Below are 15,726 nucleotides of genomic sequence, written 5' to 3'. Positions count from 1 at the left end.
TATACCATAATCAGCCCTATACAAATTTTTCTAATCCTTTTTTTCAAAGATTAACTATTTCAAACATAATATTACAACATTATATATACGTAATTTATACAATGCCAAGAAATACGTACCAGACATTATTCTTTTGTAAAAATAAAACCAAAATATTATGTTTCGATTTGTACGGTTGTACCCTACTCAATTTCAATTTATGCAACTCGTACAACCAAAATTTTCAATTCCCACGACTGTCATTTTCTTATAAGAGAGACAATTGTTTTATGTTTATCAGTCATTCACTTATTATGTTCCTCTGCAGGAAGTTTTGTGGTGACAAGCTCTTGACTTTGTTATGTTAACCAAAAGCAAGAGCAAAAAACTAGAGCCTTGTGTAATGTTAAAAACTTAAAACGAACATGGCATTGGCAAATTGGCTTTAATTAGATCCTTCTCATCAAAACACTCTTAAATTCTTAATTCAATTCAATTGGCTCAGTCTCTGCTATTTAAACAGACTGTTTTGGAATTTGGTTTTAACTTTTAACTAGAGTGATAAACGTATATCAACAAAATAAAAATACAGTCTACTTTTATATCTTGTGAATCGATCAGAGTCCAGTACACAGCCTACGAAGCTTCCTATACATAAACCATTATATTCCCCATAGAAGATGACCAATGACCTTCGTGGACAAAGACATTAACACTTTCTACATCTTTAATCTAAAGTCGCTAAATACAATTAATTATCCTCAACTGTAATCTGTCTTTTTCCTTCTATATAATCCATGCATGCATGCATTTTATTACAAAACAGAACATCGATCTCTACTTCTGTCTCTTTTGTTATCTCTAAACATTCGTTGGTGATAAAAAGAAAAAAATGGCGATGAGGTTTTCATCAGTTACTAATCTCGTGCTTCTCTCTGCAGCTATGTTGCTTTTGGTCCACGCAAGTGCTCGCAGTCTGCAGCAAACTCAGACTCTGCCTCTCCATGGAGGAGCTACTTCTCCTACCAAATCTGAGTCTGCTACCGTTGATGACCCTCTTGACGACCAGAAGAACTTCATGTACGCTGGAGGAATAGGCGGTGCTGCCGGAGTTGGCGGATTCTTTGGAATGCCAGGTGGTGGAAGTGGTGGTGGCACTGGCGTGTCATTGCCTCTCCCGTCTGGGACGCCGCCGCTTCTTGGTGGGGGTGGTGCTTTTGGTGGTTTGGGTGGTGCAATGGGTTTCCCTGGTGGACTCGGTGGTGGAGCTAGTGGTGGTGGTGTTCCTAGCTCAAGCGGTGGTTCTCCTTAAGACAGATTAAGATGATTGGTCCTGATGACTCCTGTTGTAGCTCCAACATGTTTAGGGAGTAACGTTGTGTTTGAATTACGATCTGTGTGTTTGTCTCTTTCTTTTTGGTTGTCTTTTTCATCATCAGTTTAATGTTTGTGTTTGTGTTTCCCGGTTCGTGATTTCTTTAATAATATTTGTTTTTGTTTGAATATTTTGTGGTATATGTTTTATTCAACTTTGGTATCATTTAGAAGTTGCAACTAATGTGATATATCACACAAAATCATTACTCACACACACACACACACACAAAAAAAAAGATTACATTATGAAATCTATTTCAGATCTGTTGTTGCACACTCCACAGTTGGATAAACAAATTGTTCACTCTATTTAGTTCAAATTACAATGTCACTTTATAATCCCCCAAGTTTAACATAAAGACTGTTGTCAACACCACATTCAACAGTTATATAAACGAAAACACAAAACCAAAAACCAAAAACCAAAAACCAAAAACACAAATTAGTCTATGTTAAACTAAAACCCCTAGCTAGAAACATGAATCAGATTATTGTTTATCTTCTCTTCTTCAGATGTTTGTGCGGTGCATTGGATCTCTTTTGCTTTGCAGAAAGCCTTTTCCAAGTCTTCTTCCAATCACCTTTCTTGCTCTCTCGAATATCCGTGATTTCACTCAGTTTCTGTTTCAACCGAGCTAAGACCGTAGGTAAAGCCCTTTGGTGATCATCTTTCACTTTTTCAATCATTATACTGTTAACCTCTTTATCACCATATATTTTTTCAATGCATCTGTAAAACTTCACTCCAAGATCATTTATATTCATCTCTCCACTCATAACTCTCTCCGCACTGTCCACTGCACTTGTCAGAGATCCCACCAACATATCAATCTCGAACATTTCATCTTCGCATTTATACATCTCTTGTTCGATACGTGATACCTTCTTACTTGCCTGAATAAAATCAGCCCCCACAGCACACGTGTTATTCAGTACAGGGTCTGAGACTGGAGACTGTTCTTCCTCGGGGATAAGAGTATAGCTTTCTGTCACTTTTACACGCGTCACAGGGTCTGAGACTGGACACTGTTCTTCCTCGGGGATAAGACTATAGTCTTCTGTCGCTTGTTCACTCGTAGACATTTTCCTTTTCTTCAGAGGAAGGTTCCACTCTTTTGGAGGAAACAAGACTCTTTTCTTATTCTTGCCCTCCAAGTTTTTCTTCTCATCAACTTCAACCCTAGACTCAGGACATGTTCCAACAAGACTGTCTTCATCGTGTTGTCCGGTCTCTCCAACCTCATCTACTTTGCTTCCTTTGTCACCGTAGGAAAAACATGTGAAGCGTTGATAAAGACTCTTGTGTTTCCCTATCAACGTCAGAACACATGAAACGAAGTCTCCATAATCGATTACACGGGACTCAAAGCTTTTACACAAGTCAGTGTAGAGTCTCATCTCTTTCGTGGTCAGTCTCTCCTCGATGGCCATCAATAAGTCAGTCAAATTCTCCTTCACGTCCCTCTCCGCATCAATCTTACGCAAGCCATGATGAGTTGTAACGTCTTCTTTAGGGTTACTACATAGTTTAAACTTAATCCGTGGACCGACTCTAGCCTTTGGATCATGATGAATAGGGTTTTCTTCAGGCTTCTTCTCTTCACCAGTCTTCCGATCACGAATTCTGTCTTTTAGCCTGCACAAAGCACTTTCATATTCGGTCTTTCCGATTATACCGAACCTAAAGTGTTCAGCCAAGGTTCTAATCGTTGTCTGTTCCAATGGATTAGACAGTATCTCGGTCATCTTGAGCAGCTCATCGATGTCTTCCGTCATCTTCATCGCTTCGAGGGTAACAAACGTTGAATTCTGAAAACTCTTCTCTGTTTAACCTAAGCTTTCAGAATCAGAAACTAGCAAGAGTTTTGGGTTTCAAAAGCAAAAGCAGAGATAAACAAAACGACCTAGGGTTAGGAGTATATATATAGTCTAAGCAAGTCCTAGAGTAAAGAGGAGTAAGCAAATTGGATTACATAAAAAAAAAAAGGAAATTAAACAAAACCTAAAAGTAAATCTCTCTATTTTATTTCCTTTTTTTTCTTTGTTCCGTACGCAGCAAGGATTAAAAGTTTTAAGTTAAAAACTAATATTCAAAAGATATATATTAGCTGAGAGCAAGCAGATTACTTGTTTTCTAAAATAAACATTATCATGTAATAATTCAATATTTTTTAAAATAAGATAAAATCAAACTATTCAACTGGAAAAGAACAATCCAACTTCCACCAAAAAAAAAAAAAAGGAAAAGAACAATCCAACCCTAACAAAAATAAAATTGTTTAGAGTCCGGTCTAATACTTGAACCGAACGCATATCGATTGGTCATCACAAAATTGAACCGGACTTGCAGTTAACTCCAATTATTTTGGGTCTGATTGACTCAGAATATAATTTTGGGGTTTAATGTCGAATAAAAGTATAAGTCCAGGGGTGATTTCACAAGGTTATGTTTCTCTTTCATCTTTCCCATTTGAAAATTGAAATCGTCTCTCTCTGCTTTCAACTTCACCGCTGCACTCTCCTTCACTTCGAACAGTTGTAGCGCCAAAATTCACAATCAAGGTCGAAGCTTTCTTCAATGGAAGAAGATACCCACGACGGATCTCTCGATCTGCAACAGATTCGCAGGTTTTCTCAGTCGTTTCTCTCGAGTCCTTGGTTTTTGTGCTTGCTTGTTCATCTCTTTTGTTCGTTTTTCACAGCCGCGTGAAAGAGCTCGAGTCCATTCACCGGAACTGCAAATACGAACCTGGAGAATCATGTACTTCCGATTCCGAGAATCTGGTCCAAGATTTTGTTCTTCAGTTTGAGGTAATTGCGCGATTCAAGTGATTTGGGGTTTTATGGTGTAATTGTTTCGATAGATGGCTAAATTTCACTTTTATGGGATTTGTTTAGACGAAGGTGAATGAGATTGTTGAAGATTATAGCGATGTTGATATATTGGATGTTGAAGATTCAGGTTTGCTATTCCTTTGAACCCTTTTTTACAACGTTGTTTTTGAGTATTTGGTAACTCTTGTTTAAAACCTAAGTGAAGATTAATGAGATGAATTGTATAAAGATTTGTTTATGAATCTCACAGATGCATACTTGGAGTACTTGAGAAAGGAGCTTCATTCTGTGGAGGCTGAAAGTGCCAAAGTTTCTGAAGAAATTGAACGTCTTTCTAGGTCTCATGCTGAAGGTATTATTTTTAGTTTTCTTCTACTTATTTCAGGTTGAAGAAGCATGGTACCTATGTGCTACTATATATCTTTATAATATGAGTTTTCTCTTATGAATTTGTTAGATTCTAGTAGGCTGGAAAGGGATCTTGAAGGTCTTTTACTGTCTCTGGATTCTATGTCGTCACAGGTTACTGGATTGAATACATCGTTTCATTGTAATTCCTCAGTAAGAGTTTTTTAGCTGGAATCAAAAGGCTTAGTTTTGAGTGTTATGTGATTCTTAGGATGTGAACAAGTCAAAAGAGAGTCCACCATCTTGCAGCTCAATGGAAGTATGCGAAGTGAATGATGATGACAAGTTTAAGGTGCAATATTTTAATGTTTTATTTCTAGGAGATGAAGCTTGTGTGTGTGTGAAACATGTATATATCTCAACAAAATTTCATCTCTTAACAATATTGTCTCTAATTATTCCAACTCTTGCTTTGCCTAATCGATTAGAGCTAATGTGGTAGAGTTTACTACACTACTTCCCCGAGCAATCTAAGACAAAATATCATATTCTGTCCTTTGAATTATAGTTTCCCTGTCCCTGAATGGTTAAAACTTAACATGAAAAAACATCTTTTGCACTCTAAAATTTCCAGAAGTTTTTTCAGTACTTATTTTCTTAGCTTGCCAGTTGCCACTACCTGTCTTCTTATTGCTTTATATTGTGCAAGGATTTTTTCATGTTTGGTTCGTATAGAAAAAGTTTAGAGCTCTACCACATATCTTTTTAAGTTTCTATACACCCTTTTTCACAATGTTTTTCAGATGTTTGAACTCGAAAATCAGATGGAGGAGAAAAGGATGATTCTTAAGTCACTGGAAGATCTGGATTCTTTACGTAAAAGGTAATTAAAACGTGCTTTCAGATCTACATCCTTACCCTGTCTTCATTAGAGTTCTTCACTTCTTCTACCTTCAGGTTTGATGCGGCAGAACAAGTTGAGGACGCATTGACAGGCTTGAAGGTGCTCGAATTTGATGGAAACTTTATTAGGCTCCAACTGCGAACATATATTCCCGAACTAGACGGCTTGCCTGCACAGCACAAATTTGAACACACTACTAAGCCATCTGAATTGATCCACGAATTGCTAATATATCTGAAGGATAAAACTACAGAGATAACAAAATTGGAGGTAACACTCTCTGTCTTTCACTGTTGACTATTATGTTTTAGTTTTGTATGAATTTAGATAAATGTATCTGTTTGTTGCTTCCTGTGAATTATATTGAAATCTATTTTCTCCCTCAGATGTTTCCAAATGATGTATATATAGGAGACATCATCGAGGCTGCTGATTCTTTCAGGTTTGTGCTCTAGCTTCTTTATGTCCTGAAATTTAACTTACTTATCAATCTGAAACTGTATGGTAGTAAGTTAGTTATAAGACAAATAAGTAATAGGGAGGATAAGATTATAGCCTTTTGTTATTCAATTTTGTAGTTTTGGTTTTCAAAAAGTTGCCCAGCCTCTGGCTTGGGTGTCCCCAGTTGTATGTATATATGCAGCCTAAACTTAGTTCATGTAACAGTACACCAAGAAAACCCTGGAATGTATGTTCCTTATCATCTAGGTTTTTGTGATTCGGTATATGAATTTTGGCTCTATTGCCCTTTTGCTCAGTTAATTCTTTCCTCTGGCTAACACAGCTACGTAAGAAACCGTAAGATATGCATCCAACCTCTACATTTAATTTATATTTTGGAATAAGTTGAATTCATGTCTAAGCTGACTCACATCAGCCTAAATTACCAAAGTTACATCTTGTTTAATAAGGACTGTGTCATAACATATCTTAAAACTGCAGGCAGGTAAGGTTACACTCTGCAGTGCTAGACACAAGATCGTCAGTCCAGTGGGTTGTCGCCAAAGTGCAAGATAGAATCATTACAACCACTTTGAGAAAATATATTGTGACGAGTTCGAAAACAATGAGGTGAGTCTTCCCTTTAAGTAGCTTAAGAGCTGAAATTTTCTTTCGTATCTAACTCATATCATTGAGTTGTCTGAGCAAGCCAATTGACTGCACGTTCTGTGATCCTATGGCAGGCACACGTTCAAATACTACGACAAAGATGAAACAATTGTGGCTCATATAGCTGGAGGTATTGATGCATTTTTAAAGGTCTCTGATGGTTGGCCACTGCTGAATTCCCCATTGAAGCTTGCATCTCTCAAGAACTCGGACAATCAGTCAAAGGGAATATCTCTGAGCCTTATCTGCAAAGTTGAGGTAAGACCATGTTTTTCCAAACTCAAAACACTTTTTCTCGATATTACAATTCCATCATAAACAAAGGTTTTATCTGTTGGTGAAAACAGAATTTGGGTGTTAGTTCCTTCTCCTGGTCATTGTTGTCAGTCTTGTTTAATCTCTCAAAATCGAATGATAAAAACATGATTAAGCAAGCCATTGGCCTAAGACCAAATACAGTTTGCAACATTGTAGATGTAAGTGCTTTTGGTTTTGGTAAGCTTAACGATTTGTCGTTTGCTCTACTCGTCAGGAACTAGCGAATTCCTTGGATTTACAGACCCGGCAAAACTTATCAGGCTTCATTGATGCTATTGAGAAGATACTAGTGCATCAAACCCGTGAAGAACTTCAGTCCAATGATTCCTCCCAAAAGTGAGAGTGTACCAAGAACCACCTTATTGTTGTCTTGTTATCTGCAACTCTTTTGTTGTAATATATTCTGGAGTTGTAATAATACTGAGTTACACGCAAAAACCTCCCATTTATCATACTCTAGCTATTCTGAAAAATATCGATTTAGGTGTAATTTTGAAAGTATGCGGTCAAATATGTTAGTTTGTCATTTATAAGGACCACAATTGCAAATATAGCAAAGTAAGTTAATTTAAGTTTAGATAAAAATGATTCGACCTTTTTCTTCTTCTTCTTCTTCTTCTTCTTCTTCGTCTTGATTTCTTAGAAACCCTAAAACTGCAAATTCTAGCTTCGATTTCACCATTTTGCTCTTTCTAATTATTCGGTAATGGAATCTTAGGCTCTGCTCCTTATTGATTGTAATTCGAATTAGGGATTTAGCTTTCATCTGAGATTGAAGAAGATAAAAAAAAAAATTGGTACTTTTTGGTTTTGATGGCTTCAGATCGAGGTTCTGCCGCAGCTGGTAAGACCTTTTGGATGAAACATGCGGAAGATGCAAAAATCAAGGACGAAGGAGAGAAAGACGCAGCAGCAAAAGCAGCTTTTGAAGCTACATTCAAAGGTGCAGACCAAACTACACATTTGATTGAAGCTGTTGCACCGTCTACGGTGGTACCACAGGAGGAGGAATCTGATAGTGATTCAGATGACGAATCTGATTACTTGTCAAGGAAACCAATTGGTCCCGTGGATCCTAGCAAGTCCACGGCTTCTGGTGCTGGGATTGGTGGTGGAACGGCTTGTGTGCCGTCTACCTTTGTTGTTGTAACGAAGGATTCAGATGGAAGAAAGGTTCCTAGTGGTGGAGCTTTGATTAGAGTTAAAGTGTTTCCTGGTGTAGGTGTTGGTGGTACTGATCAACAAGGAGTGGTTAAAGATGTTGGAGATGGGAGTTATGCTGTTACTTATGTTGTGCCTAAGAGAGGAAACTATATGGTTAACATTGAATGCAATGGGAGTGCCATCATGGGAAGTCCCTTTCCTGTCTTCTTTAGCCAAGGTATATCAATCTGATCTCATTTTCAAGAATCTTATTGTTTCCATTCATGTTTCTCCTATGGATTTATAAACTTTGTTTGTCTTTATGAAACTGTGTAATAGGGTCTTCTTCGACTGGACTGATGGGTTCTGCTCCAGCTTCATACTCGAATCTTATAAATCAAACCATGCCAAACATGCCCAATTACACAGGTTCTGTTTCGGGTGCATTCCCGGGGTTGTTGGGAATGGTTCCAGGCATTTCCTCTGGTCCTTCTGGTGGTGCTATTTTGCCTGGAGTTGGAGCTTCGCTTGGGGAAGTCTGTCGGGAATACCTTAATGGTAGATGTGTAAACACTATGTGCAAGTTAAACCACCCTCCTCAGAATTTGCTGATGACTGCTATAGCTGCAACGACAAGTATGGGTAACCTAAGTCAGGTGCCTATGGCTCCTTCTGCTGCAGCAATGGCTGCTGCACAGGCTATTGTTGCCGCACAAGCCCTTCAAGCTCATGCTTCTCAGATGCAAGCACATGCTCAATCAAACAAGGGATCTTTAGGTATTGTGCCTTTCGTTGCTAGTCTCTTGATATTTATCTTTGGGTCTCAAGTTTAATTTCCATTAGAGTTTTATCTAGGTTTCTTTTCCTTTGTGATACTCATGAGTTGAAGTAGCTTCTGATTTAGGTTCCCCAGAAAAAGGAGAGAAGGGGGACTCGTTGAAGAAATTTCTCCAAGTTAGCAACCTAAGTCCATCGCTTACAACTGAACAACTTAGGCAGCTATTTAGCTTCTGTGGCACAGTAGTTGACTGTAGTATAACTGACTCAAAGCAACTTGCCTACATAGAATACTCAAATTCCGAAGAAGCAACCGCTGCTTTGGCATTAAACAATACAGAAGTCTTTGGTAGACCATTGAATGTTGAGATTGCAAAATCACTTCCTCAGAAACCATCTTCAAATAGTTCTTCGTCCTCACTACCAATGATGATGCAACAGGCCGTCGCTATGCAGCAGATGCAATTCCAACAGGCTATACTAATGCAACAAGCCGTGGCTACTCAGCAGGCAGCAAATAGAGCTGCCACCATGAAGTCTGCCACCGAGCTTGCAGCAGCCAGAGCCGCAGAGATAAGTAGGAAACTGCGACCTGATGGAGTTGGAAATGATGAAAAAGAAGCTGATCAGAAGTCTAGGTGGGCTTCCAATACAAATTTATGGCTTGCTAACTTTGTCATTTTTTACAATCTGAACTGATAGTCACCTCTCTTGTGCAGGTCACCATCTAACTCTCCTGCAAGGTCGAGATCAAAGTCAAAATCACCAATTAGTTACAGGCGAAGACGGAGATCTCCGTCCTATTCACCACCGTTTCGTCGCCCAAGAAGTCAGAGATCGAGATCACCATTAAGATACCACCGCCGATCAACTTATGAGGGGAGAAGGCGGTCATATAGAGATTCTAGGGATATTTCTGAAAGTAGGAGATACGGTAGATCAGATGAACACCATTCTTCCAGTTTAAGGAGAAGTAGGAGTGTAAGTCCCAAAAAGAGAAAATCTGGAAAAGAAGATTCAGAGCTGTCAAGACACCGACGTGATAGCTCCTCACGTGGAGATAAGAAATCATCTCGTGCTGGTTCACGATCACCGAGGCGATATAAGGAAGTTAAGTCAACCCCAAGAGATGGTGAAGAAAACAAAATCAAACGTAGATCACGTTCAAGATCTAGATCAGTGGAAGATTCTGCAGATATGAAGGATGAAGCTAGAGATGAGGAATTAAAACATCAAAAAAAGCGTTCGAGGTCAAGATCTCGTGAAGGTAGGAGTAAAACCAAAGACACATCTCGAAATTCTGATGAAACTAAACGGAAACACAGGGGGAGGACTAGGTCCAAATCATTGGAAAACGACAATGGTTCTCATGAGAATGTTGATGTTGCTCAAGACGATAATCTGAATTCCCGTCACAGTAGGCGCAGGTCAAAATCATTGGATGAGGACTATGATATGAAAGAGAGGAGGGGAAGGTCAAGGTCTAGATCATTGGAAACGAAAAACAGGTCTTTTGGGAAAGATAAGCTGGATGAAGACAGAAACACAGGATCACGTCGAAGGAGGTCCAGGTCAAAATCAGTGGAAGGTAAGCGTAGTTATAATAAGGAGACTCGAAGCAGGGACAAAAAGTCCAAGCATCGTAGTGGAAGACGGTCAAGGTCACCATCATCTGAGGGTAAGCAAGGGAGAGATATCAGGTCATCCCCTGGATATTCGGATGAAAGAAAATCAAGACATAAGCGGCACTCGAGGTCAAGATCGATAGAGAAAAAGAACAGTTCAAGAGGAAAAAGGTCAAAACGTCATGAGAGATTGCGGTCATCATCTCCTAGAGGCGACAAAAGACGGGAAGATAGGTCATTATCTCCTGTTAGTTCAGAAGATCATAAGATCAAGAAAAGACACTCTGGATCAAAATCTGTGAAAGAGAAACCTCACTCAGATTATGAGAAAGTTGACGATGGAGATGCTAATTCAGGTATGTTTTATCATATAATTTTTTCATAAAACCAAATCAGTGTATTTTAATGGTGAAGCATTGTATCCATATTGAATTCATCTTTGTAATATGAATTTTCTTTAATGAACTCGACAGATTCTAGTCCGCTGGAAAGGAACATTGAAGGTATTTTATCGCCACTGGATTCGATGTCATCACAGGTTATAGGATTGAATAGACTATTGCCTTGTAATTCCTCAGTAAATGTATTAACACTGGAATAGCAAAGCTTTGTTTTGAGAGTACTGTGATTCTTATGTTAGGATGTGGAGAAGTCAAAAGAGAATCCACCAGTTAGCAGCTCAGTGGAAACATGGGATGCAAATGATGATGAGAAGATTAAGGTGAGATTGTATTTCTACGAGAAGAAGTTTGTGTGAACAAACATATATATACTCACCCCTGTTCACATGTTTGAACTTGAAAATCAGATTGAGGAGAAAAGGATAATTCTCAAGTCATAGGACGATCTGGCCTCTTTACGTAAAAGGTAATTTGAACATGCTTACTGATTTACATCTGTACAATGTCTTCATTCGCGTTTTTCACTTCAACTACCCTGCAGGTTCGATGTTGCAGCAAGCCCGTGAACTCCATTCCAATGAATCCTCCCAGAAGAGTACCAAGAACCAACTCGACTCCACAACTTAACGTTTCAAATCTGGAGAGTTTGTGCGGGTTTTTCTTTCATTTCGATATTTCGATCTCCTTAAATGTGTTCTTGGTTTGTCGTCAGCAACTCTTTGTTGTAATACTTTGGCATTTTCTGCCACGGTCTATCGCATCTAATGCTGGAGCTTGCTGTTTAATGCTTATGGAAGATCAAAATATTTATTACTTTGACCTAAACATGTCCAAGTCTACTTTGGCTGGCGAAATGTCTATCTTTTTCCTCTACACCCACTAATGAAATAATCGGATCGACGTCCTATTTCCCCCCGATAACTATCACATCGTATCAGAACAACACAAAACTTCACTCTCGTCTTTAGTCTCCCCGAATTGATAGTTCTATTGCTAGTTCCACCCGTATCAAAAGTTCTATCTCTATTTCCCCAATCGCGTGGGTTTACATGGTTTTCGAACCAAACCCGATAGATAACCATAGAAACACGGTTTGAAACCAATTTAAAACCCGATTAAAAATCATGCCCGACCCGAATCCAGCTATCCAGATTATAACAGATAGTCGTTTAACGTTCTAAAATCCCCAATTTTGAAACTCAAGAACCCTAAAAATCGAAATCTCCAAAATCGAAAATCCCCAAATTGAACTCTGAGAATCATGAGTAATGTCTCAGGAGCTTCGAATTCTTCATCTCATGTGCGAGGTAGAGGAAGGACTTATGTGTTTGGCGTGCCCAAGAGATGTTGGTGTGGAGAAGATATTGTGGCCAAAAACTCTCACTCGGATGCAAATCCTTGTCGAAGATATGTTCGTTGTGGATATGCCTATGCGAAGAAGGTAATGCGAGTTCTTTTCCTTGCTTTTGGATTGGGTTGCTTGATATGCTAATTTTGGTTCTCATTACGGTTCTAATTTTTGAAATAGCTTGAGAATGATAATCATGTCTTCAAGTGGGTGGATGAGGCACTCTTGGATGAGGTTGAGAAGATGAAGCAGCATATTGGTATGGTTGAGAAGAATGTGATGGTGGAGCTTGAGAAAAAGATGGTTATGGAAGTTGAGAAAGAGTTATGTGAGAAGGTTGAAGATGTGAAATCGCTAATGCAAGCAAGGATGAATAAGATGCTAATTGGGATTGTCTTAGGTTGTATGATCATGATTGGCATAGTTAAGCTAGTTGGATGAGATGATCGTGTTTTTAGGTTGGTAATGCTTGTTTGTTTTGTAATGGATTTTCTTTGGTAATGCTTGTTTGTTTTGTAATGGATTTTCTTTGGTAATGCTTGGTAATTGGTGTTTATTTGTAATGGATTATGATTGTCTTTGTTGGTTGGTAATGTTCTGTGTTTGCTGCTTCTTCAAAGACACTCTAAATCGATTGTAAAACAGAACATCATTAGTTAAGTTTGCTAAAACCATACATCAAGGTTTCAAAAGAGAACATTAGTTAAGTTTTACAAAACCATAAGACCATCCTAAACAGGTTTAAATACACAATAAGACCATACAAAAAAAAACAGACAAGTCTTCATTGTGCTTCTCCTTCATCTCAACACCACTCCTCTTGCTATTTAAGTCCCACATCAGTTCTCTTGGGTCAAACAAGGCTGAGAAGGTTGTGTAGACACTTCACCTTGTGTAGACACTTCACCTTGAGTTCCCTACACAAACAGACCACATGGAAAAAGCAAAACTCAGAAACATTGAAAAACTGAAAAAATCAGAGAAAAGTAGAATCATAACCTGTGTTGCATTGTTCTTCTTCATGTGAAACCTGGAATTGTGGTCTGCTGCACCACAAATCCCACAATGCATGATTCTCTTCTTTTGTTTTGGTTGCTTCTTGGTTGGAGACTCATTGACTCCTTTCTTTCTCTTCTTGTCTGCGTTGGTCATCTTACTGTCATCACTTGGAGGAGCATACACCATGTCAGTTTGAGTTGAAGGCCAGAACCGTGGACCTCGTTGAGGAATCAACCCTTCTCTGTAGTTGAGCTGCCATTTAGAGGTTCGGAACCATTGACAAACGTAGTCTTCAGCCTGTAGAGTCTTCTTCAATATAACTCCATAAGCATGTTCACAAGGGATTCCACATATCTGAAACTTCCTACATGTGCAAGTCATACTCCTCAAACAAACTCTATGCTTATCATAATCTAAGTGAACTTCATACATGCCGTTTGTGCTGCTGCTCACAATGCACTCAGAAGCTTTCTTATGCTCATTAGCCAGAAACTTAGTCACATAAGGTGTACAAAGGCCTGAAACATAAATGAAACACATCATTAGAAATTATACACGACAGTTAAATACATACAAAAGTTAAGTGATTAAGAAGAACTAACCTTTGTGATCATGAGAAATGGCTGACCTCTTGGCAATTCTAACCATTGCAAGCCTACTTACCATCTCTAACATTGCCACAAAAGGCTTCTCTCTTGCCTTGTTTATTGTGTTGTTGAAAAATTCTGTGGAATTGTTTTCCACATCCTCACAGTAATTACCAACCTTGTGAAATGCCCTGCACCATGTCTTGGGTTTTGTCTTCAGGACATCCTCATGCACCTTTGAATCATAAGCATGAATCCTCTCCAATCTCTCCTCATATTGTCTAGTGTTGTAACTCTATGCCGAGTCCCATAAGAGCTTCTTCATCTGTTTTTTATTGGGGTGATTCTTCTTTAAATTTCCATAAATGTGCCTGACACATTTACGATGCTCAATATTTGGTAACTCTAACTCCACAGCCTTAATCAACCCCTGAAACATACAATACCAAATTAATCCACTCCACAGATGCTTCAAAACGATTCAACAGCAAGAAGAAAACAGTTGAGAAGATACCTTTTGACGGTCAGAAACCATGATGAAACCATCCCCATCTCCTAAGTCAAGATCAATCTTCAGTCTCTTGACAAACCATTGCCAATTGTCAGTGTTTTCAACCTGAACAACACTCCATGCTATTGGATAAATAGCATTGTCTGCATCCCTTCCTAATGCCACCAATAACTGACCCTTGATCTTTGATTTCAAGAAACAACCATCCACTCCAATTAGTGGCCTACAACTCTCTTTCCAAGTTCTCCTTAACACATCAAAGCACACATAGAAGCGGTTAAAAATGTCCTGGCCAGCTTCATTCCTAATCGTGTCAACCTCCACAATAGACCCTTGATTTGCTTCCAATATCTCAGCTGCATAATCCCTTAGACGTGCAAACTGACTATCATACTCCAGCTCAATCCAAGCCAAGGCCTTTCTCCGAGCAACTTGACACTGAGGTCTAGTAGCCGAAATCTTCCACTTCTCCATTATAATCTGTTCCATCTTCTGAGGCATGTAATACTTAGGATCTTCTCTAATCTTGTCAAGAAACAGCCTTGCTATAACTGGCACCTTAAACATCTCACATTCTCCATTAGCAACACAAATATGCTTATTGTTGTATCGTGTAACCTTCCACATTGACTCATTTTGCAAAGATGCACAATACACTTTCCACTCGCATTTACCCTTAGCACCTACACACCTAAACCCGAGTCTATCCCTATCGTACCTGTATTGTTTCAAATTGTAGCCTGTTAGCAATGCATAATCAGTGACACATTCCTTGAACGCGATCCCATTGAAGAACTTTTGCCCTACGTACATCGTCCCATCTCCACGGTTGATGTGCGTCCCTCTGTCTCCACCACCACGATGTTCTCCAGCTTCGTCGTCGCTATCTAGGTAAACATCGTGAAGGATTGGCTCTTCAGCTTCAGTGAAATCTTGGGCAAGCTTCTCCACGAACGATTCATCTCGATCCTCTGCTTCAGGATCGTATTCTTCAACAGGAGGGATGTCGCCTTCGGGAATAGCTAACGCCATCGCATGCGCCACGAGAGAGAACAACTCGATTAAGAAGAAAAACTCGATTGAGAAGAAGAAATCGATTGAATCGATTCGATTTCAGATTCTAGGGTTCGACTAGGGTTTCTCGAGAGAGAAAGGGGAAAAATCGATTTGGGGTTTTTTGATTTTTGGGTTTGTTTGTTTAATTTTGTAATCGGGTTGGTTAAGTTTTTTAATCGGGTCGAATTAGGTTTAATCCGGTCACTGGATTCGTTCTTCGGTTAATCAAAACAGTAACCCAATTTTTAACCGATTAAACCCACACATTTGGAAAATTGGATGAGAACTATGATATCGGGGTGGAAATAGAGATAGAACTTTTGATACGGGTGGAACTAGCAATAGAACTATCAATTCGGGGAGACTAAAGACGAGAGTGAAGTTTTGTGTTGTTCTGATACGATGTGA

The 15,726-nt window shown here is 39.0% G+C and overlaps 7 protein-coding genes across 10 annotated transcripts; 4 read left to right on the top strand and 3 right to left on the bottom strand.

Annotated features, from left to right (window-relative positions):
* Positions 1–813: 813 nt before the first annotated feature.
* On the top strand, positions 814–1,441 carry LOC17892317 (glycine-rich protein 5). The gene has a single exon (XM_006299870.2). It carries the CDS (start codon positions 872–874, stop codon positions 1,289–1,291), a length of 420 nt encoding a protein of 139 aa, XP_006299932.1. The 5' UTR covers positions 814–871; the 3' UTR covers positions 1,292–1,441.
* Positions 1,442–1,851: 410 nt separating this feature from the next.
* LOC17893304 (paired amphipathic helix protein Sin3-like 4) lies at positions 1,852–3,138 on the bottom strand. Its single transcript, XM_023785608.1, has 2 exons — positions 2,406–3,138; positions 1,852–2,342 (listed from the first exon to the last, which is right to left on the bottom strand). Exons 1-2 carry the CDS (start codon positions 3,136–3,138, stop codon positions 1,852–1,854), a joined length of 1,224 nt encoding a protein of 407 aa, XP_023641376.1.
* Positions 3,139–3,852: 714 nt separating this feature from the next.
* Positions 3,853–7,361, top strand: LOC17893085. Its single transcript, XM_006297699.2, has 12 exons — positions 3,853–3,984; positions 4,059–4,167; positions 4,255–4,318; positions 4,442–4,543; positions 4,649–4,713; positions 4,811–4,891; positions 5,343–5,422; positions 5,497–5,713; positions 5,830–5,885; positions 6,386–6,514; positions 6,628–6,811; positions 7,086–7,361. The coding sequence occupies exons 1-12, from the start codon at positions 3,935–3,937 to the stop codon at positions 7,209–7,211; spliced, it is 1,263 nt and encodes a 420-aa protein (XP_006297761.1). The 5' UTR covers positions 3,853–3,934; the 3' UTR covers positions 7,212–7,361.
* A 120-nt stretch (positions 7,362–7,481) lies between these two features.
* LOC17892531 (serine/arginine repetitive matrix protein 2) lies at positions 7,482–11,633 on the top strand. 4 transcript variants are annotated; one of them, XM_023785358.1, is made up of 9 exons: positions 7,482–7,574; positions 7,695–8,252; positions 8,354–8,791; positions 8,907–9,429; positions 9,511–10,772; positions 10,890–10,954; positions 11,057–11,137; positions 11,225–11,283; positions 11,359–11,633. In XM_023785358.1, the coding sequence occupies exons 2-8, from the start codon at positions 7,730–7,732 to the stop codon at positions 11,255–11,257; spliced, it is 2,925 nt and encodes a 974-aa protein (XP_023641126.1). In that variant the 5' UTR covers positions 7,482–7,574; positions 7,695–7,729; the 3' UTR covers positions 11,258–11,283; positions 11,359–11,633. The 4 variants fall into 4 exon arrangements, with proteins under 4 accessions (XP_023641126.1, XP_023641125.1, XP_023641123.1 ...); XM_023785357.1 differs by having other exon boundaries at positions 7,482–8,252; positions 8,919–9,429; XM_023785355.1 differs by having other exon boundaries at positions 7,482–8,252.
* A 223-nt stretch (positions 11,634–11,856) lies between these two features.
* LOC111831667 (uncharacterized protein At4g04775-like) lies at positions 11,857–12,710 on the top strand. The gene is made up of 2 exons (XM_023786749.1): positions 11,857–12,258; positions 12,346–12,710. Exons 1-2 carry the CDS (start codon positions 12,079–12,081, stop codon positions 12,604–12,606), a joined length of 441 nt encoding a protein of 146 aa, XP_023642517.1. The 5' UTR covers positions 11,857–12,078; the 3' UTR covers positions 12,607–12,710.
* An 87-nt stretch (positions 12,711–12,797) lies between these two features.
* On the bottom strand, positions 12,798–13,545 carry LOC111831462. Its single transcript, XM_023785604.1, has 2 exons — positions 13,165–13,545; positions 12,798–13,082 (listed from the first exon to the last, which is right to left on the bottom strand). Exons 1-2 carry the CDS (start codon positions 13,543–13,545, stop codon positions 13,005–13,007), a joined length of 459 nt encoding a protein of 152 aa, XP_023641372.1. The 3' UTR covers positions 12,798–13,004.
* A 376-nt stretch (positions 13,546–13,921) lies between these two features.
* Positions 13,922–15,294, bottom strand: LOC111831461. The gene is made up of 2 exons (XM_023785602.1): positions 14,266–15,294; positions 13,922–14,181 (listed from the first exon to the last, which is right to left on the bottom strand). The coding sequence occupies exons 1-2, from the start codon at positions 15,292–15,294 to the stop codon at positions 14,047–14,049; spliced, it is 1,164 nt and encodes a 387-aa protein (XP_023641370.1). The 3' UTR covers positions 13,922–14,046.
* Positions 15,295–15,726: the final 432 nt, after the last annotated feature.

This window comes from Capsella rubella, unplaced genomic scaffold (genome assembly GCF_000375325.1).
Source record: "Capsella rubella cultivar Monte Gargano unplaced genomic scaffold, Caprub1_0 scaffold_3, whole genome shotgun sequence".
Lineage (NCBI taxonomy): Eukaryota > Viridiplantae > Streptophyta > Magnoliopsida > Brassicales > Brassicaceae > Capsella > Capsella rubella.
Note: the sequence above shows the minus strand (reverse complement) of the source record. Positions and strands in the feature narration are given on the sequence as shown.